The sequence below is a fragment of the Taudactylus pleione genome, unplaced genomic scaffold (genome assembly GCF_031769625.1).
Source record: "Taudactylus pleione unplaced genomic scaffold, aTauple2 ptg000567l, whole genome shotgun sequence".
Classification (NCBI taxonomy): domain Eukaryota; kingdom Metazoa; phylum Chordata; class Amphibia; order Anura; family Myobatrachidae; genus Taudactylus; species Taudactylus pleione.
In genome coordinates, this window is record NW_028284969.1 from 1,121,571 (window position 1) to 1,148,649 (window position 27,079).

The 27,079-nt window shown below is 42.4% G+C and overlaps 1 protein-coding gene and 1 long non-coding RNA gene across 4 annotated transcripts in view; one reads left to right on the forward strand and one right to left on the reverse strand.

The window, feature by feature from the left end:
• Positions 1-12,800, forward strand: part of UNC5D (unc-5 netrin receptor D) — a 629,552-nt gene extending 616,752 nt beyond the window's left edge. For both annotated transcript variants that reach the window (XM_088453040.1, XM_088453041.1), the window contains one exon: positions 11,872-12,800. In XM_088453040.1, the coding sequence (XP_088309166.1) occupies positions 11,872-12,076 (205 nt within the window). In that variant the 3' untranslated portion in view covers positions 12,077-12,800. The remainder of the gene's footprint in view (positions 1-11,871) is intronic.
• The window catches only part of LOC148481736 (uncharacterized), a 167,744-nt gene that overhangs the window by 12,336 nt on the left and 128,329 nt on the right, over positions 1-27,079 (reverse strand). The window lies entirely within an intron of this gene.

Below are 27,079 nucleotides of genomic sequence, written 5' to 3' on the forward strand. Positions count from 1 at the left end.
TAGAAAAAATAGGTTTTCCCAGCATAAGAATAATTACGCCCTGACGTCTAGGCTCCTACACACAGACTTGCATGGCCAGAGGGAATCGCTGCCCACAAGAACTTACAATCTCATTTTTAATGCCAGGTTTTGTTATGTTTTAAATTCCTGGATTGTAATATATTGAAATCATAAGAAAGACATTAGACTAGACATAGCCCCTCCCAAACACTTATATATATATATTCATGTCCTGAGGCCCATCCTGATGAAGGCAATATTAATGGTTGAGCTTTATTACTAAGCTTCCCTATGGGGGATTCTAATGAACACATCCTGTTGCTGAAAAAAATGTGATTTATTCTGCCTCCCAGCTTTTTGAATACATACATAAATAAAGAGTTCTTTCATACAGGCAAATATATGGATCACTCCTGATGATGGATAAGGTGTAATGCAGGCTTCTAGCACAGTATTTCCCTGGGAACCTGAACTAGGTGAAAGTTTCTGACATCTAGGCCTATGCATACATGGAATTGTTAACTTAAGGGTATGACAATGTGTTATGCTCTACAGTATATATACACCTGGCTGCTTTTTTCATTATTTTACTATTTTCATATATTTATATGGCAACACCAATTATGCAGTTCAGTATGGTTATCAGTCCTTTCCCCCATTGGAGTTTACAGTCTACAGAAAATTCTCTAACACTCAAGCATACATATGTAAACACACATGGGTGTGAGGAATGCTGAGCACCTGGAGGAAACCCATGCAAACACATAGTTGCCGACTTTCTGGCTGCTCCTTCCGGGAGGGAGCAGCCAGATCAGCTGGGCAGCGTGGCCGAAAAAGGGGGCGTGTCCAGACGGGTATCTGTCATTTGTAGGCGTCACGGGGGCGGGGTGACACGATCGCGTTATTTTGTCCCCGCACCCCCTAACACAATGCCGATAATACAGGCATTGTGAGGCAGGGGGCGGGGCCAAAATGACGCAAATCGCATCACTGGCTGCCCTCGCAGCGGGGGTTAAGAGTAAATTGCGGGGGATGTCGGGGGGATCAGCGGCCGCCGGGAGGCTTGCCTGCCTTTCCGGGGGGGCGGGAGCTGCACCCGATTATCGGGAGGCTCCTGCCCAAATTGGGAGGGGAGGCAACCCTGTGCTAACATGAAGAGAACATACAAACTCCACACAGATAATGCACTGGTCTGAAATCAAACTCATGATCCTAGTGCTATTAGGTATCAGTGTGACAACTACTTGTGAGTGTCATTAGGAGAAAAAGCTCACTTGTCTTGCAAATAGAATGGACAATTCTTATCATCTTCTGTATGTTCAAGCCTAGAGTTCATCACGTGTAAATGAGCACAGTGATAGATCAACATCCCTGGTCACACATTAATGTAATGAATCTGAAAATAACAGAACGTGTATTATTATTATCTTGTATTTATGAGGTCCTTCAAGGTGTGCGTAGTGCCATATAAGATGCTTACATGTAAACAAATACACTAAACAGCATAGATACATTGCACAGTGATCATTGCATGAGTACAAAACATACAATAAATACAATCATTGCAGTAAAACAGACAGGGAGTGACAAGTACAGGGGAAGGATAGGGCAACTTGCTGTAACTTGTATCAGCAAATAGTGGTGAGTCACAGGAGGAAGGCTGAACAGCTCTCAGTAATCCTGTGTACCCATTGTATGGCCATCGAGCAAAAAGTGGCATAATCATTGAAGGGGAGATGGAAACAAAAGACAAATAGCATTTCAAACTGAGTACATTTGCAGTCCTGTCTGCTAGTCCCCAACCCATAGACACAAATGGGAAATTTACATTTTGTGTAAAAATAAATGTAAAATAATAAAATAAAAGTCACACATTTGATAAGAGGAGCAGAGCAATTGGGCAAATGAATGATTTAGCCAGCCATTCTGCACATTGTAATCTGCCTCACCTCCACCCAGTTCTTTCTGTAGTCTGCGGGTTTCTAAAACTCAATTTTAGCTTGTGCTTCGATCTGGCCTTTTATCTTCCTGTTTACAGGCACAATAACACAGTACAGCTTGTTTCCATTTGAACAGTGCCCGCTTTGAAAAATAACATTGCCAAGATGTTTGTGATGGGAATAGCTTGCAGCTCAAGTGGCCCTACTGCCGGTTTGACATTTCGCTTTGCAATTTGATTATTTCCTGTATTCTTTTTGTCACCGCGGTAAGCGGTTTCTTCGCCTTTTTAGAAAAAAAAAAAAAAAATAAGACAGAGTCGCAGCTGCCTCCTTAAAAGGAACTGCAAGAGGAGACAAAAACCTGTGCCTGTCTGCCTTTTGAGTGCAGCAGCAGGCAAAGTGCAGATCACCTGGTAGTGGTACATTTGCTCAGCAGAAGCTGCTTCAAGGGCCAGCAGCCTTTCCTGTGTGGTGTTATTCATAGTTTCTAATCTGCAGGTGGGTTTTAAATGCTCCAAATCAAAGCTGTGCACCTGCTGCAGTAATAACAGCCTGGGGAACGCATTGATACATCTTTACAGTGGGTATTTATCCGGAACTGTCTGGACTAGTGCACAATGCCATTGGCAGTAAAATATATAGGTGAACATCATGGGGATTTAAGCTTGACTCAGAACTTCTGCTGAAAACATCAACCAATTCAAGGAAACAATTTTCTGCAGTTTGTCATACGGTGACAAAAGGTCGGAAAGCTTGGAAATCCAAAGAGAGACCATTAAGTTATAATTTATTTATTGTCAGTAAAATACTTTGAGGTCCCAGCTAAGGGCAGTTTACAGTCTACAGTACCTTGGGGGTTCTACAAATATTGTTGTTGTTTTTTTACCTGGGACCCAAATGATTTACAACCCATTGTTTTTTTTTTTTTTTAATTAAGGTATTTTTTTTCACATGCTTTTTCCATTTTCTACAAATTAAGGGCCTGATTCAGCGATGAGCGCTCACAAGCGGGTCGATGGTGCCCAAGTGCGCATGCGTATGACGGAGGCGCCTCCGTCGTGCACATGCGCGAGACCCGAATAATGACGGCCAAGCCGTCATTAAGGGTCTCGCACCGGAGGGGGCGTGCTGTCGATGGTGATTGACAGCACGTCCCCTTTGGTGGGCGTGCCGGGGGCGTGGCTGCCCAGACGGAGGCGCTCCCATGGGAACGCCTACCGTCTGGGTCCGGCCCCACTGACATCACTAGTGATGTCAGTGGGAGTGCTTTTGGCTCTGATAGAGCCAAAAGCACTCCTGGGCTTGCAGCAGCGACACCCTACCACAGGGTCTCATCACAAGCCCGATGGTTGCGATGGTCTTGACCATCGCGACCATCATTTTTGGCCTCTCGCAATAGCTGTGGGTGGTCACCCACAGCTATGCGAGCGGCCAGGAGGCCGCTCCAAATAGGAGCAGGGTCGGCCCTGATTCAGAGCGAGCGCTCTGTTAGAGCATCCGGCTCTGAATCAGGGCCTAAGTATGCTGCAGTTAATATATAATTAATAGTAAGATCAGTACTTATACAAATATTAAAATATGATTGGGCATGTGTAGATTACTTGGAAGCTCACAATTTGATTGCAAAGTGGGGGTCACCAGGATTACTTAAAACAAATCTATCTATCTACAGTGTGTGTATATATATATATATATATATATGTATATATATATGCAGTATATATCTGTATATAGATATAGATATGTATGTGTTTCAGTAGTACATTTATACATATACAGATGTGCCCAGCTAGTTTGTTGCTCCATACAGCCATGTAGCGCGCCATGCATCTCGCACCACACGGTAGCCTTGAGTCGCGCCACACAGAATGTTTTATAACGTAACGTAGCGTAGCACTGGAAAAAAAGTCATATCGTTTAATACAACTTTTTGTCCACCAGGCGTCACTTTTCCTAAACTACACAGCGCATGCGTCAGATTTCCAATGCATTTTCTGTATCACCGCCCGATGATTGACTGACAGAAGCTGTGATTCGGTACACTGTAGTACAGGATTTTGGTCACGGAATCAGTGATGTAGAAGAATGTGTAATAAAGTATTAAATAATAACAGTACAGTATGTGTGTGAGTCCTGTACTGTTAAAAAAAAAATATATATATATAATTTTGTCTCATGGACTCAGACAAGTGTCACAGGCACGCACAGCTTTCACTGAGACATCATGACTTGGTAGCACGAGTGTCTTTTATGCGACTTTTTACTAGAGATGTGCGCCGATCCCCGTGTTTTGGTTTTGGTTTTGGATCTGGATTTTTTCTTAAAAAATCATAAAAATAGCTAAAATCACATAAAATGGGCCTGTTATTGTTCCTACAGTATAATTAACCTCAATAACATTTATTTCCAGTAATTTTCAATCATTTTGACCACCTCACAATATTATTTGCTTCATCTAGTTAAGGCCAAAAGGTTGCATCCAGCTAGCTGGCTGACAAAGCTAAGTGACACAGTGGGCGGCACTAACATGTGGCTGTTCAGTTTCTAATTTCCAACACGAATACAGTGTGTTATACAGTGTGGGTTGGATACACCAATAGTGCACTTACTGTGACAGCAGTGTCGGCAGAGCGGGGTTGCTGACAGTGTCCCCAGTACATGGAATGGCAGTGCTGCGGTGCTGGCAGTGTCCTCAGTGAAGGGTACCGGTGATGTCGGCAGTACAGGGGTGCTGACGGTGTCTTTATTGCAGGATTGCTGGCTGTGTCGGCAGTGCGGGGGTGCCAGCGGTGTCTTAGTGCAGGTTTGCAGGCTGTGTCGGCAGTGCGGGGGTGCCAGCGGTGTCTTTGGTGCAGGTTTTCTGGCTGTGTCGACAGTGCCGAGGTGCCAGCGGTGTCTTAGTGCAGGTTTGCTGACTGTCAGCGGTGCGGGGGTTGCTGGCAGTATCCTCAGTACATGGAATGGCAGTGCTGGCAGTGTTCTCAGTGAAGGGTACCGGTGGTATCAACAGAGCGGGGGTGCCAGCGGTGTCCTCATTGCAGGTTTGCTGACTGTGTTCTCAGTGCAGGGTGCCGGCGGTGCCGGCAGAGCGGGGGTGCTAGTGGTGTCCTCAGTGCAGGTCTGCTGACTGTGTTGGCAGTGCAGGGGTGCTGGTGGTGTCCTCAGTGTGGGAGTGTTGGCAGTGTGGGGGTCGCTAACGGTGTCCTCAGTACGCTGGGCAGTAGTGCAGGAGTGTCGACAGTGGTGGTGTTGGCAGCAAGGGATGTTGCCAGTGGGGGTGCCAGCGGTGTCGGCAGTGGGGGGTGCCCACAGTGTCAGGCACCAGGGGATGGCAGGCGCCATATTCTTTTCCTCTTCTATGCTGTTTTAAATGGGCTGTTTTTGATTGGCTGAGATCCGTGAAAGACGTCTCTCTCAGCCAATCAGCATTAAGCCCATTCTAAACAAAACCTCACAACTTGACAGAGGGGTCGTGAGGTTTTGCCTTGGGCCAGGGATCTGGGGCAGGCAGGGAGATCCGAGCTGCACTTGGATCGCCCCAGATCCCTGAAATTCGGGTGGGTTCGGATCTCTGAGATCCGAACCCACTCATCTCTACTTTTTACCTTCAAATGCATCTGAATCATACAGCAATATGCAGCATGCCTATATTCTGTGAGCCAGTTAGGGTGTATCTGCACACAAAATGTTACGTTACACTAATAGCGACTATAACATTTTAACGTAGTGATTTGCTTGCAGATACACCAATACTGGCTCACAGAACATAGGCATGTTGCATATCATTTTAATCAGCAGAAGCTGCTTGTGCTAATAAGATGCATTTTAGGGTAAAAAGATGTATAAAAGACGTTCTGTGCTACCGAGTCACAAAGCACTCCTGTGATCTTAGACTCAAATCATTTCTCTCAACATCCCACCACTTGGCATTTCTGCTATACAGTAGACATTGTATTGTACACATAACAGGGGGCAAGTTTTTCAAAAAGAGAGATCATGTCAGGTTCAATTCCTTGAAAAATACACTACTTTGCACTTCCCTTATCCCTTCCTCTCTGGGTATGGCCACCTAAGTTCCTTCACCACCTCCCCTCACCATCACACAATTACTCTTCAACTCCATTGAGCTCATTGTATGGCTCACCACCACCCCACCATCATTCGCTTCTTTTCAATGCTGCCGCATGCTGAGCCCGCTATTGACATTGTACACATTGCCTGCTTTAATTTGCACACTTCACATTTGTTCCTCTACTGCACATACCTGCTTGGAGCTGATAATTAACAGTGAAATGTGCCTGTGCTTAAATTTGATTTGCAAACTACAACAATATTGAATTGATAGCACAAGCAGCTTCTGCTGATTAAAATGATATGCAGCATGCCTATATTCTGTGAGCCAGTTCGGGTGTATCTGCACGTGAAACATTACGTTACACTAATAGCGACTATAACACTTTAACGTAGTGATTTTCTTGCAAATACACCCGTACTGGCTCACAGAACATAGGCATGCTGCATATCATTTTAATCAGAAGCTGCTTGTGCTAATAAGACACATTTTAGGGTAAAGAGATGCATCAAATACGCTTGGCGCTACCGAGTCACACAGCACTCCTGCACTATGTGTGGAGCAACTTGTAGTGCACGGAGGATAGATGTATGTGGACTCATCTCTTTTACTGTACTTATATATATATATATCATTTGATGAATTATAGGCCCCCTATCTCAAACATATCCCAATAAAGGAATGCACTACCAAAGCTCTCACACAAAGTAGAAAGGCAGTGTTGCAAGTATTGTACCTCTCATGATTTTTTAAAATATGCTACTACAGTATCTATCACTTCTATCAAAATATGTCGGACCCTACCATACAAATGTGCTTCCAATATCAGCTCAGTGCAAGGTTTCAATTCCACAGTGCCATATGATACAATACATTTTTTTCTGGATCCTCCTACAACCATCACTGGTCCACATCTTTCTTTCTATGTAGAAGGCAATGTTGACGATATGAATAGGTATCCGTCCCTCTCACCGAGTAACAGCAATAACCTATTCAATTCCTTCTATACACCATCTGGCACATTCTCTTCATTTGATCTCACAAATGAAGATGAAGTACAGTATCTACTTTTTTATTCTCCTCCCCTATAGACTCTATTACCACAGAGATCAGTCAATCACTGTCTCCTGCACTTATTAGAGCCTTAACAGCTGTAACTGCTCTTTCCTAAGTGATAACTTTCACCCATAATTATACAATACAGTCATTACTCCTATTCTGAGAAAGATAAAACAATTCTGATTCATGAAACTCATTCTTAAGATTCTTGCTTAAATTCTTCTTACGTAATTCTTTTCCTTACACAACATATTGGACTTTCTTCAGTCAGACTTATATTCCCAACTGGATTGCACTGACTAAGATGGTCAATGATTTGATCATTTCTAAATCTAAAGGCTTAATTTTCTAATTTTCCTGGATCTCTACATATGACCTTGTTGATCACTCACTTCTCATACAAATATTGCAATACCTAGGGTGCCAGGACACTAATGGTCTTCCTACAGTAGTTCTATCCTTTTTATCAACCAACTGTATTTCAGTGTTCACTTCTCTGGACCTATCACATTTCTGCCTCAGCCTTAAGAACAACAAATATGTCCATAGTATTTGATCTTCCATAACATATATACATATATATATTATATATTGTACTTATTTATGTTTTTATTTATTGGAACAATTTCCCATTCATTCCAATAATCAGTCAATTTATATGGGCTCTCTTAAACTATTGAAATGTATTGAATATTTAAAGAATACTGGTTGCCAGACAATCTTGATTTGCTTAAAACCAATGAGATAATTTATGGAAATATTCATGGTGTTATTACCAATTGCCCATGCTAATTCACCCTTTTCTACACGTCAAAAGGCAGAAATCAATTATTTCTGTGATTGTAAGATGTGTAGCATTTTTTTGTTTGATTTAATGTTTGCTTTTTGGAGATTTGACAATTTGCCATGTAAATCACAAAAATATAGGAGACTTGATCAAAATAGTCTATTCATGGGTTCCCTCTTAGGCGCTTTTTTACCTGAAAATATGTCTTAGTTGCACTGCAGTGTGACTAAGATGTACAAGGAGATGCACTGATTAATATGTTATGCAACACTTATATACTGTAGACCAGGTTCCTAAACTTTTTTGAATCACGGCACCCTAGAGTATCAGCATTGTTTCCATGGCACCCCTAATTTTAAGTTTGTTATTGAGAAATTCAGAAAAAAATTTAGTAAAGTGAAGAAAATTGTGCTCACCTGTCATGCTTAGGTTCAAATATGTGGTGGTGGACAGGTTTGTCCACATATATACATTACATTGACCATAAATCATTTGATTTGGTGGTGGACCACCATCCTGAGGCCCTCCTGCAAGAGTCCTAAGGCACCCCAGGGTGCCATGGTACACAGTTTGGGAACCACTGCTGAAGACTTAGGGCCTGATTCAGACCTGCTCGCGAGCACATAGCGCTCGCAAGCGGGTCGGTAGTTGGGAACTGTGCACGCGCGGCGCGCGCATGTGCAAGCCCCGGAGCGAGACAAGCCCCGGAGCGAGACATCACCAGTGATGTCAGTGGAGAGCTTCCTGCTCTGTTAGAGCAGGAAGCTCTCTGGGGCTTGTGATGGATAAGACCCTACCACAAGGGTCTCGTCGCAAGCCCCGATGGTCGCGACCATCGCGACCATCACCTGGCCGCTCGCAAAAGCTGCGGGTGGTCACCCACAGCTTAGCGAGCGGCCAGGAGGCCGCAACAAAAAAAAATGCCCTGATTCAGAGCGAGCGCTCTTCAAGAGCGTCCGGCTCTGAATTAGGCCGAGTCTGAATCTGTATACAACGTGCTACAATGCAGCAGGTTCATCTTTTTTCCACACCAAGTTCCATTGTGCTCTATTTGTAGACTGAGAGCCTGATTCTAAGATGGACCCTTTTGCACAGCAGCAGCGTCTTTGGAAAATGAGCCATCTGAGTAAGCCTCAGCTTGAGAGGTATGCAGTCGGGATGCTGACGGTCTAAATGCCGACCGTCGGCATCCCGACTGTCTAATTCCGGCAAGGGTGTAATGACAGGCGTCGATATTCCGACGCCTGTCATTTTAACTACGCCGGGAGCCCGATGCCCAGCATCCCGATCAAAGGCAAGCCGGACGCGGACAGCCGTGTGGGGCAGGGTTAGGTTAGGGGCTCCCAAAGAGGACTTAGGGTTAAGCACCCCCCGGGCAGGTTAGGGTTAGGCTAGGGGAAGGGGGGTTAGGGTTAGGCACCCCTGGGGGGAGGTTTACGGTTAGGGAGGGTTAGGGTTAGGGGGGGTTAGGTTAGTTAGTACTTACCTTAGCTGCTGTCGGGAGCTTCCCTGGTGCCGGTCTTCTGGTGTCGGGCTTTGAACCGTCTGGCAGTATTTCATACCAATCCTTCTTGAGAAACCAGTAAATCTGCATTGGAAGACACAGACCCTGGTCTCGGCACTACCAAAAAAAGCGGACAACACCCCACTTGTTTTCTGGAAACGCAGGCGGCACCACCCCATTCTCAGAATGTCAATCATGCTGCCGCCTATGGGCACTGCGTGCAAAGATGCAGGACCCGTTCTGCACATGTGCAAAATGGGTCCTGTGCATGCGCAGTCCCCACGCCATCGGAGATGTACTGTACGCAAACCATTAGGTTGCATGCGTCTTTGAATCAGACTCTCAGTCGCACATCGCATTGATATGTTTTCATGTGAAAAAGACACAATCAGTCATATGGGACCTGGTCACTCACTCACACTAGGGAGTATATTTACTAAAGTGCTGATTTATAGAATTGAAGATGTTGCCCATAACAACCATTCAGATTATATATGAAATATATATATATATATATATATATATATATATATTATATGAAAGACAGAAGCAAAATGGGGACACATAATCATGAAGTATGTCATATTAAGTTTTATCGGTAACAATCTAAAGACACAGGTACAAAATTAAGTGAATTCAGAGCATATAAGAAACTTATCATGGTCCAGAACTCTGGATTTAGCTGTGAGCATTAAGTGGCCCGTCTCCTTGCAGTGGCACTCAGCCCTGCCTCCTCAAAGAAAATGGATCACACTGTGTGCGTCCTTCAATTCCATCTATTTTAATGAAAAGTATCCTGTCCATTCTACTTGTACTTACATGACCTTCATTTTTGCACTTGCACTAGAAGCACTAGAAACTTCTGTTGAATCTCCTACAGATTCGGTTAATATCCCATGATGCATTATGGTACATATAATACAGAATGCTACCACTTAGCAAACACAAGCTATTGTACTTTCAACACAAAGACCTTGAAACTGCAAAAAAATAAAATAAAATAAAGATAAAGCAACAGAGGGAACTTCTGCTGTAATACCTTCACTTGCTGTAGTACATTGCACGTTACAGCTCCATATATAAACAAACATTTGAGAGATCCACCAGGGGGGCCAGATGGAAGGAAGGAAACTAATTTCCTAGCTACCATCTTTATTCCCTAAAAATCACTCGAACAAACAACTCTGAGTGTGCTGTATCAATAAAGCATATGGTATCGTTACTGTCTCTCATTGGCAGTCAAAGAACAGGAGGGTAGTACAGAGCAAATAAAACACTGTAACCCGTTCACTGGTAGTACAGACACCTCACATTGCAGGGCATGGACTTGTCATGTCCTGTGCCAGTAAATAGATTTCTATTGGTAAAAATTGATGTGCATCCAACTGTGACTCAGCGGTGATTAAGGTTAGCACAGTACTTGCCTCGTGACACGAGGTGGAATAAAACTATGTTTTTACCTAGCTGAAACATTGATGTCAGAAGGGAGCAGTTATACTAGAAAAAGGTCTTATTTTTAACACAAGAATTACAGTCATTTTGCAGAAGGCACTATTTCTCCTGAATTTGGAAAAAAGCCAACATAAAGTCATTGAAGCAAATCTATATTGAAGGCTTCAAGTGATTGGTCATACAGTACATAGAGAAAATGAATAGAAGACTGGGTGGAACAGTAAGGAGTATTCTAAACAGTCACAAGAAAGGCTGTAGCACTGAAGGTCACCTATCTCAGGTGTGTGATGGTGATAAACACCGTTGCATACCTATCATCAGCCCAAAACTTCATGGTATGGTTTAGTGAGAAAGGGCGTAGGCTTGCCTGTAAAAGGACATGATTTAAAGACCTCAAAGTGTTTCAGTTATATGACCTAAAATGTCCATATTTTGCTTTTGGGAACATTGGCAGGAAAGTTGTAGAACTACTGAGAAAGTTGTATAAGCCTTAGGTGTTGTTGGCACAATTAGAAAAACAAGAATAGGCAAAATAGGCAGATCAGTCAATGGTGAAAGGTTTGTTAATTCAACAACCCTTATAGCAACAATTATCAACGTTTTGGAGTGAGGATCAGAGTCCGACACATTTTAGAAGTGAATGGTTGTAGTCTGAGTGATACATAACGAACAAAAATTGTTACATCATTTAAAGCACAAGGTTGTGATTTGGTCACTCGTCACAGGTAGGCACAACAGATACATGTATGAAAACTGGTGAAAAGGAAAGAAAAGTCTACAGCAAATACGGCAATCTGATGTAATTTTTCTAGGGTTTAGGAAATGCAGCAGACATACCTACTACCTTGTTCCAAATACAGGCCAACAAAAATGATCTGCCAGACAGAATGTCTGCTAGATGTACCATGCCTTGACATTTAATAAGGGTGGATGTATGATTTCAACATATGTAAATACTACTTGTGTATTCTAACATTATAATGTCCAGCTTCATTTATCTAAACACCAGAGGCTTTGAGTTACTCTCTTGATTCATATGATACTTTTCTGCTTGTAGGAACCTGTGCTACTTTGCAACAAAGAACAGTCCATCCGCTGTCATCTTGGACTTGTGGGAAGCAAGGCATCCGTATGACGGAAGTTTGGATTCTTTGGCATGTGCACTAGAGGAGATAGGGAGGACACAAACCAAACTCTCACTGGTAACAGACACTCACTCAGAGGACCCAGACTTCAGCTACAGCAGACAGAATGGACTATGAGTGGTTATGCTTGTCCTGGTTTGTAGAGGCCAGTCTAAGATATGGATTCCAGTCTTTTTTTGGAAAGACGGAGCTGGGAGGAGGATAAACCGACATCATCATTGTTCCCTACTTCATAAAATGAGGCTAAGGAGGTGTTGATGATAAAGACAGCAGGGCTGAGGAAAGATTGCTTCTCTCTGAATCAACTGTGCATTCTTTAAAAGGAACCTTAATTGTGCAAAAAGGTTTTCAGAAAAAGCCATCTACCAGCGAGGGAATTTGGAGGCATAGACGCTAAAAGCTTCCACTTTCTCTGTGGTCTATGAAAAGACATACCTTTAAAAAGAATGTGGTCTTTGGTTATTTAAATCAGCATTTCAAGGTCAGGTAGAAAAAGAGAGATGAATTATCACATTAAAAGGACACGTTACACTGTATAATGATGCTAAGTAGCCCCCCTTCTGTACACAGCTGCCCCAAGCTGCTTTGCCTTAGAGAGAATAGAATGCAATAGCCAACACAAATGATAATCCTTGGCATGTAGATTTTGTGTGATGTCTCTGCAGAACTGAATCTCATTGTACAATGCGACTGGTGTCAAAGTTCCTACTGTTGCCAGTACTTGCTACTGTTAGCCAGAGTCAGTGTTGCCCGGGTTTGCATTACTTTTGCGGAAGTGTCTTTCAGACAGTTTGTAAATATGTTGTGCAGTGTAGTCAGCTGTCAATAGAACGGGAATCAATAACCAACCAAAATAAAGTTATATGAAATTAAAATGTTACTCTCTCCTACTCACTGTGGAGACAGCCATATTGTGGTAGCACCATTTTCATAAGAGTGCAATCTGTCAATTCTCAGAGTTGTTGACATCCGCACAACGGGGGAGATTTATCAAACCTTGGAGAGAGAGTAAGTAGAGAGAGATAAAGTACCAACTAATCAGCTGCTGTCATTTTTCATTTTGTGGGCCTGACTCTGAAATTTACGCAATGCCGATATTTTCACAGATTTAGCAATTGTTTGCCATTACGTATGCGTGAAAGCCGTACTGCACATGCATTGCAATTACGCTCATACAAAGGAATCGGTTGCAAAGTGAGTGACAGGTAGTCAGTGTTTTGGGGTGGTAAAAGGGTGGGTGGTTAGAAAAGTGAAGGCGTGTCTGACCGTTTGCACACTGTTTCATGGGTGTGCATAAATTAGCCATTGCAATCTCCTTTGCAGCATGAGAGCCCTCTGTGTATCAGGAGAGCTGCAGTGTTGGCGGCTGGTCAGACTTGACTACATGCTGCGTGACTGCCCGATGTGTGTCGATAGTACCAATATTTTTGCTGTTGTATGTTGTTGGATGGATATTAAAAGGCAGCAGTTGACTTCCCTACTGTATATTCAGCTATGCTTTGGACTAGGGATGAGCGGGTTCGGTTCCCTGAGAACCGAACCCACCCGAACTTCGGGGATCCGGGGCGATCCGAGCCCAAGCTCGGATCTCCCTGTCTGCCCCGGATCCCTCTCCCGAGGCAAAACCTCGAGATCTGCTGTCGGATCTCGAGGTTTTGCCTCGAGCGGCCATTTAAAAAAAAATGCCTTTGCCTTTAATGGGCAAAGTGCTGATTGGCTGACAGAGCCGTCTGTCATGGCTCTCAGCCAATCAGCATTATGGTGCTCATTTGCATGTAGCACGGACTCGTGAGATCCGTGCTACATGCATCTGTGTGATTGACAGTGACACAGAGCACAGATGGGTCAGTGAGACCCGTCTGTGCTGCTGTGTATTTCAATGACACAGATGCACGCACGGACCAGGAGATCCGTGCTACTTGCATCTGTGTCATTGACACAGAGCACTAACGGGTCCGTGAGACCCGTCTGTGCTGCTGTGGTAAATAAAAAAAAAAAAACCTGTGTAAAAAGAGAAAAAAATGGCGTCCTCCCCCCCAAAAAAAGAGCAACCAGCCCCGGGCATTAGTGACCCAGTGCTGGGTGTGCTTAAATACAGGGGACAAACGACATAGGGGTCCCCTGTACTTAAACACAACCAGCACCGGGCTAGTCAGAACCAGCGCTGGTTGCCAAAATACGGGGGACAAACGACGTAGGGGTCCCCCCTGTTCTGCGCAACCAGCTCTGGGCTCTGATCCGGTCCTGGTTCTGGAAATACAGGGGAAAAAAATGAGTAGGGTTCCCCTGTATGTTCCAGAACCAGCACTGGACTTTTTCTAGCGGGGGGCTGATGCCACAGCCAGGGGAGCCCTTTCACCGGGCCCCCCAGCCGCAGCATCAGCCCTGACCGCTAGTCAGCCCAGGCCGGGGATCCCTGGAGAGCTGGGGACCCCCCCAATAAAGGGGTCACCCTCTCCAGGGCACCCCAGGCCCAGGCTGATAGCCCGGGGCTATCCCCGCCACCCCTGGTGGCGGTGGGTGGCGGGTTGATTGTGTGGTGTGGTGTAAATAAAGAATATCAAACATTGTCTTTACAAGTAGAACTGCAAGTCCCAGCTAGCCTGCCCCGCATGCTGGTACTTGGAGAACCACAAGTACCAGCATGCAGGGCATTAAGGGCCCACTAGTACCTGTAGTTCACCTGTAAAAAAAATGTTTAAAAAAACACAGGACACACACACCGTGACAGTATAAGTTTATTAAACATACATACACACACACACATGTACACATACTCACCTATGTAACCCTGTAGCATCGGTCCACTTGTCCGGTAAAGTATCCATAGGGGACCTGTGAAAAAAAACATACTCACCATCTCCTATGCGAGGTTCTGTCCTCTTCGTTCCAAAGTAGGCATCCCCGGACTTGGCAAAAAAAAAAAAACGAAAACGCGATCCACGAACTTAGTACCGTTCTATAGAACGGTACTTCCCGAATGAGAGCTTAGCGGCGGGGTATCACCATGGAAACCCCGCTGCTAAGCGTTCATTGGCTGAGAGAGGCCATCTCCCGTCTCTCAGCCAATGAACGGCTCCCTCCATTGTAGTCAATGCTGGGAACCGCAGGGTAAACTTTAATAACCTTGCGGCTCCCAGCATTGACTACAATGGAGGGAGCCGTTCATTGGCTGAGAGACGGGAGATGACCTCTCTCAGCCAATGAACGCTTAGCAGCGGGGTTTCCATGGTGATACCCCGCCGCTAAGCTCTCATTCGGGAAGTACCGTTCTATAGAACGGTACTAAGTTCGTGGATCGCGTTTTCGTTTTTTTTTTTTGCCAAGTCCGGGGATGCCTACTTTGGAACGAAGAGGACAGAACCTCGCATAGGAGATGGTGAGTATGTTTTTTTTCACAGGTCCCCTAGGGATACTTTACCGGACAAGTGGACCGATGCTACAGGGTTACATAGGTGAGTATGTGTACATGTGTGTGTGTGTGTGTGTGTGTATGTATGTTTAATAAACTTATACTGTCACGGTGTGTGTGTCCTGTGTTTTTTTAAACATTTTTTTTACAGGTGAACTACAGGTACTAGTGGGCCCTTAATGCCCTGCATGCTGGTACTTGTGGTTCTCCAAGTACCAGCATGCGGGGCAGGCTAGCTGGGACTTGCAGTTCTACTTGTAAAGACAATGTTTGATATTCTTTATTTACACCACACCACACAATCAACCCGCCACCCACCGCCACCAGGGGTGGCGGGGATAGCCCCGGGCTATCAGCCTGGGCCTGGGGTGCCCTGGAGAGGGTGACCCCTTTATTGGGGGGGTCCCCAGCTCTCCAGGGATCCCCGGCCTGGGCTGACTAGCGGTCAGGGTTGATGCTGCGGCTGGGGGGCCCGGTGAAAGGGCTCCCCTGGCTGTGGCATCAGCCCCCCGCTAGAAAAAGTCCAGTGCTGGTTCTGGAACATACAGGGGAACCCTACTCATTTTTTGTCCCCTATATTTCCAGAACCAGGACCGGATCAGAGCCCAGAGCTGGTTGCGCAGAATACAGGGGACCCCTACGTCGTTTGTCCCCCGTATTTTGGCAACCAGCGCTGGTTCTGACTAGCCCGGTGCTGGTTGTGCTTAAGTACAGGGGACCCCTACGTCGTTTGTCCCCTGTATTTAAGCACACCCAGCACTGGGTTACTAATGCCCGGGGCTGGTTGCTCTTTTTTGGGGGGGTGCACGCCATTTTTTTCTTTTTTTACACAGGTTTTTTTTTTTTTTTTTTACCACAGCAGCACAGACGGGTCTCACGGACCTGTCATTGCTCTGTGCCAATCACACAGATGCATGTAGCACGGATCTCCCGGGTTCGTGCTACATGCAAATGGGCACCATAACGCTGATTGGCTTCCTGTCTGCCACTGCAGTGCCACTCCTAGATGGGCCACGTGTTTGTGCCGCCCCCTTGTGTCGCTTAGCATAGTCATCCAGCTTCCTCGGTACAACCTTTTGGCCTAAAAACAATATTGTGAGGTGTGAGGTGTTCAGAATAGAGTGGAAATGAGTGGAAATTAATGTTATTGGGGTTATTAATAGCGTAGGAACAAAAAAAGGCCCATTTATGTGATTTTAGCGGGGTTTTTTTATTTTTTAAGAAAAAATCCAGATCCAAAACACAAAACCCAGAACCCAAAACACGGAAGGGTGGTTTTGGCAAAACCAATCCAGATCCAAAACACGAAGAAAGATCCAGATCCAAAACCAAAACACAAAACACGAAAAGTGTCCGGTGCACACCCCTACTTTGGACAGACATTAGCATATTTTAGCAACTGTAATACGTGAGAGATTGCAGCTGTGGTTACATTAACCTAAATCTTGGAATCAGGCCCAGAGCCTGTGAAATGACAGTTAGAAGCTGATTTGTTGGGACTTTATCTCTCATCAAGCTTTGATACATATCCCCCAAAGTATTTAACATTTCAGTGATGGCTCTAATTCCCAGTAAATTGATAGGTGGAATATTTATTCTGGCCAAATAAAAATAATGGCTGCATCCAACGTGCCCTTTAAACTTGTCCATAATAAGGGTCAAACAATTACGTGACACATTGCTGTTGTGATGTCATTTGCCACATGATCACTGTAAATCCAACAATTCTTTTTTTTTTTAAATGAAAATGTTGCATCCTCCTTCTTTAAGTACCTTGAAGGATGCCCATGGGTGAGAACAAATGCACTTGTCTAGTTACATTATCAGAACCTGGGTACTTGATGAGTTACACTGTACTGTGAAAATGTATTTTATCCTCCAAGTATTTCTGAATACACATTTTTTTCTGATAATATAAACATGCAATAAAGAAGTTTGCCGGAGACATTCAAGGGAACAAATTCAAAGATCAAAGAGCGCTTTTTATCCACCCAGGCAGCCAGGAATGCAGGTGTTACAGTACTTAAATACTTACCACTGGCACATAACAATCGGGGAACAGTTTCCACATATGTCAATGGATGTTCTTAGATATGTCTGCCTGGCTCCTTAACTTTGCATTATGTTGTACACCTCTGATATTGGCCAATGATCTATGTGAGAAAGCTATTTGTGCCATAGGAAGATAAATCTTAGTCTGGTTACTTGATTCAAGTATGGTGTTTGTGATGTTCATGAGCAGCGGTTGTACAATGAGAACAGGACTGGACCATTGATCGCATAAGAGGACCTGTCGAAATGGGGGAGTGGTCAGGGAAGTAGAACTATCCATTTTATCTGAATTTAATGGACATATTTGAGCAAAATTAAAAATTTACTGTAACTACTGCATAGGCCAACTGCAAATATCATTCAAGTTTTTTGGATACAGGATTATTGTCATGGAGAAAACACGAGGGCTAAACGTAAGATATATGTATTGCAGTGACCCAGAAAGCTAGTATTTATTTTGTATTTTTCTTGTCATTATTACAATCAGACACTGTTCACCATAATGGTTCATGAAACGGCTAGTCCTGCAGCCCAGGTTAGTTATGGTTGTCCACTTAGGTGAAGGTGTCATAAATATGAAGAGTCCATGTTACTGACTAAAGAATGTGATGTAACTACTCAATACCCCAATGATCTAAGCCCTGATATAACACACAATGGCATTACCATCTACTTACCGTATAATCCTAAATATGAGAATATTTAAATCCTGAATTTTGAAATGAATACCGGCCGTATATATAAAACCAGCCTCTATTTGTAACAAGTATCAAATCCTTTGGACCTACAGTGCTACAGTGCCAGATGGAACTGTGAAACTGACTGATCAGTTGGTTGGTACTGTATATTAACACTTATTTGCTTACCTAAATTCTAGTACAAAACACCAATGTACAGAAATGGAGATCATCTAGGCAAATAATAACAATCAGCAATTTAATTTAAATTAATGAAACTTAGGGAGAATTCAGTTAGACCAAATAACTGAAGGGGTGCAAATTGATCACTGGTCCATATTCAATTAGCCCCGCTTATCAGAGATTTTTTGGGGAAGTCTCCTGAGACCCGAAAAGAAATCTCCAATAACTGTGCAGTCAACAGGTGTAAATACCAAGTTAACACATAGGTCTGTGAACTTATCACAAGCTCTATGAGCCATTAAAAAGGGTCTCAGATAAAAAAGGAGGGCTAATTGAATAGCCTCTGGTTATAAAGCCCAAGACTACCTTCCTTTTTCACCCCCATTAAGTTAACAACCCTAATTGAATTCCCCTCTTAATGTTTCTGTTCTATGCATTTTACTATTTATTTGCAGCTTTTAAATTTATTACACTGTCACATGATTCACAATGGAACCATCCAGTTTGTGGGTTGAATTATGATCCATGAATATTGGTTCATCATATGTAACTGCCTCTTGTATTACGAGGCACTTAGGGGAATATCTATGGACTGCGATTAGCCTACAATTCATAGGAAAGGTCTGTTTTCTCCAGACAATAGATATCACAGGAAACCATCCTATTCAAAGAGTTAATGCTGGAGCAATCTCTACTATATTTTGCTTTTTAATACCACCCCCCATAGATCTTTATAAGGCAATCTGAATCTATTCATCAAAGAGTTAATGCTGGAGCAATCTCTACTATCTTTTGCTTTTTAATAGCACTCCCCATATATCTTTATAAGGCAAACTGAATCTATTCATCAAAGAGTTAATGCTGGAGCAATCTCTACTATCTTTTGCTTTTTAATACCACCCCCCATAGATCTTTATAAAGCAAACTGAATTTATTCATCAAATAGTTAATGCTAGAGCAATATCTACTATCTTTTGCTTTTTAATACCACCCCCCATAGATCTTTATAAGGCAAACTGAATTTATTCATCAAATAGTTAATGCTAGAGCAATCTCTACTATCTTTTGCTTTTTAATACCACCCCCCATAGATCTTTATAAAGCAAACTGAATCTATTCATCAAAGAGTTAATGCTGGAGCAATCTCTACTATCTTCTGCTTTTTAATACCACCCCGCATAGATCTTTATAAGGCAAACTGAATCTATTCATCAAAGAGTTAATGCTGGAGCAATCTCTACTATCTTCTGCTTTTTAATAGCACCCCCCATAGATCTTTATAAAGCAAACTGAATCTATTCATCGAGTGGTGAAAAGTTTGGCATTTTGACGCAAATTAATACCATTTCAGCATGGCACCTGCTTACCTCTCATGTGCATTACAATTAGTGCTATGCAGGACACTGCTGAAACTATAGCAGTGATACATAATGTACCATCGTTATTTAACAAAGGTCAGCTCTCCTAGGTGAAAAATTCCCCCTGATAGAGTAGTGACTAGCAGTGATTACCAACCCGCAAAACAGCACCACTGGTTGTAGGTGACTTGTACACTTAAAATAAATATGCAAACTGGTGATGCACCCCGCTAATCAGTATTGCTACATGATTTCACAATGTTGAGCCCGCTTTTATGCGACTTCAGTGTGGGGGGTGTCTTAAAGAGGGGTACATTCTGTATAATGAAACATCACCTAAATAGTTTAACTAAACAAATCAACCAATGCAAAGTGCCCTTTAAAGTGCCCTTCCATAATAGTACTAAATGGCATATACTGGATTGATAAATTATGTCAGGATACACTGTAGGGAGAGATTTATCAAAACCTTCTAAAGTGAACAAATGGAGGAGTTTCCCAATTTCCAGCTATCATTTAACAAGTACATTCTGTAAAATGATTGCTAGAAGCTGGTTGCTATGGGTAGCATCTTCTCCATAGTGTTTGTGTTTATGTGTTGGTTTGTGTTACTAAGGAAAATTGAGCCCCAAAACACAAATGAGTAAGAAAAAAATAAAACCACAAGCAGTACATAAATGTCATGTATAACTTAACACATATTCATAAGAGCTGATAATGATACTTTGCATCACACGATTATATAAAACCTTTTAAACCTGTTGAATTTTTGCCCCTCAATTTGTCGGGTTCATTTTAAAACTGAATTATACATCACATTAGGACATTTTCATGACAAAGCTCTATCTCACTAGTGGGGTTTTGATGTATTAATTGATGAAAATATATAATTACAATTATTTTCTCAAAAATGTACATCAATATGTGAAGTAAATTATACCAGGGAGCTAAAACTAATGTTTAAAAGGCTGGATTACTCTGAGTTAAGTAATGCCATATGTGCAAAACTCCCACAGGCCCCCAAACACGATGCTTACTGTACATGTAAAATATTTGCTGGAAATCTGCTGCATAAAAAACAAAAATAACCACACAGTACAGTACCTCACACAAACCCACGTATATACTTAAACTAGATTCTATAGTTACAAAAACAATTCTGAAGATGGCACGCGCACACACGTAGCTGCCCCTTAGACTCCTTAGTAAAACAGCGTCACCTAACACTTAAACCACAAATTGAAAAGAACGAATATCACCAAGTCAGTACAGGAGGCTCTTCTATCAGTATATAAAGAGATCCCCACTTGAACTACTTTAGGGATATTCACTTCAAAGTACAGTAGCCTTCATATTCACTCATTTCCAGAGCATGAACCTCAACAAAATGTAAACAATATACTCATAGTGTAACAAGTTTTCAACCATTCATATAGTATATAGAAGTATTGGTTGAAACGCAATTACCAAAAGCGATGGTCTACAGTGTAAAGTAGACAAACAGGCAGTTTGTAAAACCACTGTTCTGCAAAACAGCACTTTCACCAGAGGTGGTCTTTATAGTCCCACGATTGCTCTAAGTGCACATGTAATGAATAAAATAGATCTCCAATAGTGCAAGATTGTATTTATTAGGATCACAAAACATAAAACGATAAGGTGCAATGGACTCTCACCTAGTATAATTGTCTACCAGATGAAATAAGTAGACAAATATCGCTTTACAATACGCGTTTCAATATATCCAGTGTGTATCTTCCTCAAGGCACATAGCTATGTGCCTTGAGGAAGATACCCACTGAATGTATTGAAACGTGTTGCAAGAGAGGTGATCTGGATGCTGTTGGACCTTACAAGGTAGATGGTTGGTGGATCCTTGGGATGTCTGGCTAACACCTATATTGTAAAGCTTTAATTGTTTACTTATTGCCTGTTTGTCTACTTTACACTGTAGACCATCGCTTTTGGCAATTGTGTTTGAACCAATACTTCTATACTATATGAATGGTTGAAGACTTGTTACACTATGAGTATATTGTTTACATTTTGTTGAGGTTCATACTCTGGAAATGAGTGAATATGAAGGCTACTAAGTGAATATCCCTAAAGAAGTTTGAGTGGGGATCTCTTTATATACTGTTAGAAGCACCTCCTGGACTAACTTGGTGATAGGGTTGATTATGTACTGTACAGTATGTTTAGAATTCTAACTATTTTGCAGAAATTTGGGATTAAAAATATACACTCTATAAAGGTCCCCCACAAGTCCTCTGCCAAACAAAAGATACATTGCGGACAATCTAAAACCACACATGGGGCCTGATTCAGACCCGCTCGCGAGTGCACAGCACTCGCAAGTGGGTTGATTGTCCCCCACTGTGAATGTGCACGCCAGAGCCGGCTCCGATGTGCAAGACACGGCCAGCGACGGGCGCTCCATCGCTATGGGTCTCACGCCAAAACAGGGTGGCTGTCGATTATGATTGACAGCTCGCCCCGTTTTGGAGGCAGGCAGGGGGGGTGGCTACACAAACGGAGGTGTTCCCGAAGGAACGCCTGCCGTTTGTGGGAGACACCACTGACATCACCAGTGATGTCAGTGGTGAGCTTCCGGCTCTATTTAGAGCCAGAAGGTCACTGGGGCTTGCGGGAACGAGACCCTATCACAAGGGTCTCGTCGCAAGCCCCGATGGACGCAATGATCACGACCATCACCTGGCCGCTCGCAAAAGCTGTGGGTGGTCACCCGCAGGTATGCGAGCGGCCAGGAGGACGAAACAAAAAAAATGCTCTGATTCAGAGCGAGCGCTCTGAAAGAGCGTTCGGCTCTGAATCAGGCCCATAGTACCAAGTGCAAAGATAACATGTATAATTATTTAGGAATTCAAGTGAGTTGTCCAAATGAGAAATGCTAAAATGGTGCAAAAAGGTGTTCATACATAAAATGAAGCGGTCGTATTGGTGACTGATGTCGATCACAGAAAATTGTTAGTTCTTTTTTGTATTTTGGTAGGTGAGCTACTATAGTTTAGTAGATAGGCTAGTGTAGACAGACAAGGGTTTTACTACGAAGGTACAATAAGCAGGTGTCTAACATGCTTTTTGATTTGCAGTGCATAGTCGCACTTCTAGTTTCACATTAATTGGACAGTCGCACACTGCCACTGCCTACTAGTAATCTACTTATTCATTTGTCAATACTGTTTGCAACTTTTTTTATGGAGCTCCCTCCACTTTAGTAGGTATTTATTTTGTACAATTAAAAAATTGGCAGGACCCCAAGCCCACCATTATCAGAGTTTCTGTTGTCTCAGGGGCCATCTCCAATATACAGTTTTGACTGTGAACTTTTTAAATGGGGTAAAGTGCCCTCCTCATATTAAAGTGGAAAGAGGCAACAACATATCTCTAGAAAAATGTTTATTTAAAAGGAAGATGAAATATGGAAATAATGAAAAAAAACTGGTAGGTCTATGTACAAACATATGTATAAACAGGCAGCTGCAAGATGCTATGATGTAAGAGTTATACTGTATGCTTGTCTGCCTAAAAGATGAGCTGACATGACATCCCCAACTCCCTTATACACAGCTGTAGCGTCTCCAACATAATTTGGCCAATGTCCCATGACTTCTAATGCAGGTAAAAAGCAACTAATGCAGATAAATGAGTTACCGTGGCCATTCCACCGTAAACCAACCAATATACAAAGTGCATTTCTGCAGCCTGCCCAGCTGTCAGTCACTCAAGGGTATATTTACTAAACTGCGGGTTTATGGAAGTGTAGATGTTGCCCATAGCAACCAATCAGATTCTAGCTATTCTAGAAGGTGCTAGATAAATGTTACGTATAATCTTATTGGTTGCTATGGGTAACATCTCCATTTCTAAAAACCTGCACTTTATTACCAGTTATTTATTTATTACCAGTTATTTATATAGCGCACACATATTCTCCAGCGCTTTACACAGAGAATATTTGCCCATTCACATCTGTCCCTGCCCCAGTGGAGCTTACAGTCTATATTCCCTACCACATGCTCACACACATACACAATATGGTCAATTTTGTAGGGAGCCAATTAACCTGCCAGTATATTTTTGGAGTGTGGGAGGAAACCGGAGTACCTGGAGGAAACCCACGCAAGCACGGGGAGAATATACAAACTCCACACAGTTAGGGCCATGGTGGGAATTGAACCCATGACCTCATTGTTGTGAGGCAGTAACGCTAACCATTACACCGTCTGTGCTGCCCATATTTACTTTAGTAAATATGCCCCTTCAGTGTCTGCCATTTTACAGTTAATTAAGTGTAAACACTCCAGATAGTTCTTGTATAGTTTTCAGCCTTTAGTACAGTTTAAACTTCAACTGTCTTTTATTACTGTATGTTTAGTATACAGTACTTATGCCCTACAAATACTGGAAGTTGCCCTTATGTGGGCTTAGTTAGGATTCAGCCTATCCACCAGCAAATTGATGCAACTAGTTCCCGGTGAATTGATAGGCTGCAGTCTCATGAATACTGGATCAGCACAAAAAAATGGTTGCCATCCCTGTTCATGCTGTAGGTAAGACTTTTACTGCAATTTGACTACATTGCTAAATTATGTATCATATTGTATCATATCTGCATCTCATCCTTTGTACAACTGCTTATAATGCTACATTCATTTTTATTCCATCTACCACTTCCTTGTCCTTACTTTTCTATAAAAAAAAATGAGTACAGTATTCCTTTACATTGATTTCAAAGACAATATATAATAATAAAACAGATATTTGGAAAACTCATGAAAGATTGATGAACCAACTTTAAAATTTCGGTATTTGAAGTTTCTTGTTAGTTTTTGTTTTTGGTCTTTAAAAAATCTTATTGTTATGTCCAATGTACCTTCAAATCTGTCCGGCAAGGGTTGTGTGTGTCTGGCATCTGTGTGGAGCTGGTATTCTTCAGCAAAAGAAATGCTCTACAATAGACTATTTCCAGAGTTTTGTGCTGCTAAATCACCGAACATGTATAATGACTAAGACATCTAAGATTTCGCAGATTAATGGATGTTATTGGGGAAATAACAGGTTAAAACCTCTTGAAGTTACTGGGCTCCACAAAACAATGAGTTGAAGGCTCCCTTGGCGTCAAGATAGTTATTCAGCCTCAAACAGCGGAAGCTGGAATTGGCTGTATACTGTACTCTCTGTGCCTTGTCCAATCAACAACAATCCTGAATGTTACATGTGAACACATGGATGGAATCCTTAAGAAAAAAAATAATACTAAAGTGTGCACTTGCAACTTTTTTCAGCACATGTACATATCTCTATAAATATATATATATATATAAATGAATATATATGAATATATTTGGTAATGCCAAACAGCTGTGTTATATTGTATTGAAAATTAACACAAATAATGAGACCGTCTGGATGTTTTTTTTTTCTGTAGTTCGCAAAACTTGTATGGCTGCTGCCTTTTCAGAATAAATGTACAGTCAATTCTTGCATATTAATTATTTACTATTAAAAGGGTCTTTTATCGATGGCCTTGTTGTCTTCCTCAATACTTTAGAGATGCTTGATATCTGTGGGTAGAAATTTGTGGAGTAATGTCACACTGACACAACATGCAACTTCTCTGCAATGACAGCAAAATGTAAATATCATTGGTTCTGAAATATGCAGACTCCTGAAACTATATGTGTGTATATGGATTTACATACTGTGATATGATCGGGGTAGGGGTCCCTCTCCTGGGGTAGATGGACACCTCCTTACACACAGAAGCCAGGAAACAGTACTCCAGATGTGGGTTTTCGTGCAAGCTGGTCGGCGCCAGTTTTTATTGTGCAACACCAATAATCAAATAAGCAAAACATAAAATACGTCCTAACCCGTCTGGGCTCTAACTAGACAGTAAATTCCCTCACTAACCGAACACTAAATAAACTCACGTCCACAGTACCTTCTGGATTGTAGCAAACAGTGTCTCAGAGCAAGTTAACCTGCGGGCCTGCTCTCCCAGGTATGAGACACTGCATCAAAACTCTTACACAGCTATATTGAGCCTCTTCCAGGTGTAATCCCTAATTAGCCTGCTCACAGGCTGAAAGGCCTAACACCTGAAACGGCCTTGTGGATGGAACCCTCCCTTCTCTCTCACATCCACACCCCCAGGACCCATTCTCCGGCTTTTATCAAAAGCCGACACTCAGATATGTTTGTAAATCAGACTCTTCCACATATTACAGGAATCTGGGACACAAATACATGCCATCCCTAACTTCTCCAGTGCTTCTATCACAAAACATACTTATGTGTGTGTAGAGATATAAATGTATACTAGTGGCTAGGGCCAAGCCCTCAAGGAGGCTGCTTTTGCGGTAGGAAATTGAGGAATCACGCCAAATATTCTGAGATATCTGCATTGGCCCCATCTTCTTAAATCCTGGGGTTCCTTAATATATGTGGGTACCTTACGAAAACACCTGCTAATATTCTTTAACTAGTAAAGGGAGCGGTTATATGCTGGGTCACCTCAATGTATGTCTGTGGCTCTGCCTTACCCCCTTTCTGCTGCTGTCACATCCCTCCCCCCTCTCTGTCTGATGATATGTTCTGTTCCATCCCCCTGCTCTGTCCCACCCCCTGCCCCCTGATTTTGTATGGGTAGATGAGGCTATGCCCTGTCTCTCTAGCAGTGGGAGCCCTTGGAGCTCAATACCCCCAGCTCCCAATGAGCATGCATGCTGGGGACGGGACAGACTTTAGCAGATTATCATTTCTTATACAGGTTAATATGCCCCTTCAGATGGTTCATAGAAAGTAGACTGTATGAATCGGGGGACTCCCAAAATGAGTGTAAATTGAAGTAAAAGCAATCACATATGGCTAAAAAAAGGAATTTCAAACAGAATATCTGGAACTTCATACAACTCTGTTTAAAAAGGAAATGCCAAAATCAGTGCAAGGTTTTATTTACAGATATATAATTTGCACAAACATTGCACTAACACCCCATTGATCTTATCTGAAATATGAGTCAAATAGATCTTTCCAAGGTGCTTTGATTTATGTTATCTTTCTTTAACTTCGGATAGTGCCTTTTCCCATTTTTGCACCCAATGACGAGCGTCATAGATTTACAGATATATTTACTGTATAAACTTTCCTACTTCTTACTTTTTTTTTGTGATGTTTGTGCTGCACTAAGCATAGAAGAGGCCAGTAATGCCTCCTACCCTCACAGGAACAGTCATTATACATCCAAGATCTTCACATAATCTGAACTCGAACACAATATCACTTTCTTTTGAACATTGTTTTCATAACCTCCATCCAGCCTTTGTATTTCATTGTATCTATTATATTAGTTATTCTATTTTCACTGTTTATAGGTAGAATCAATGTTTAGTTTGTTATTATTCATGCATTT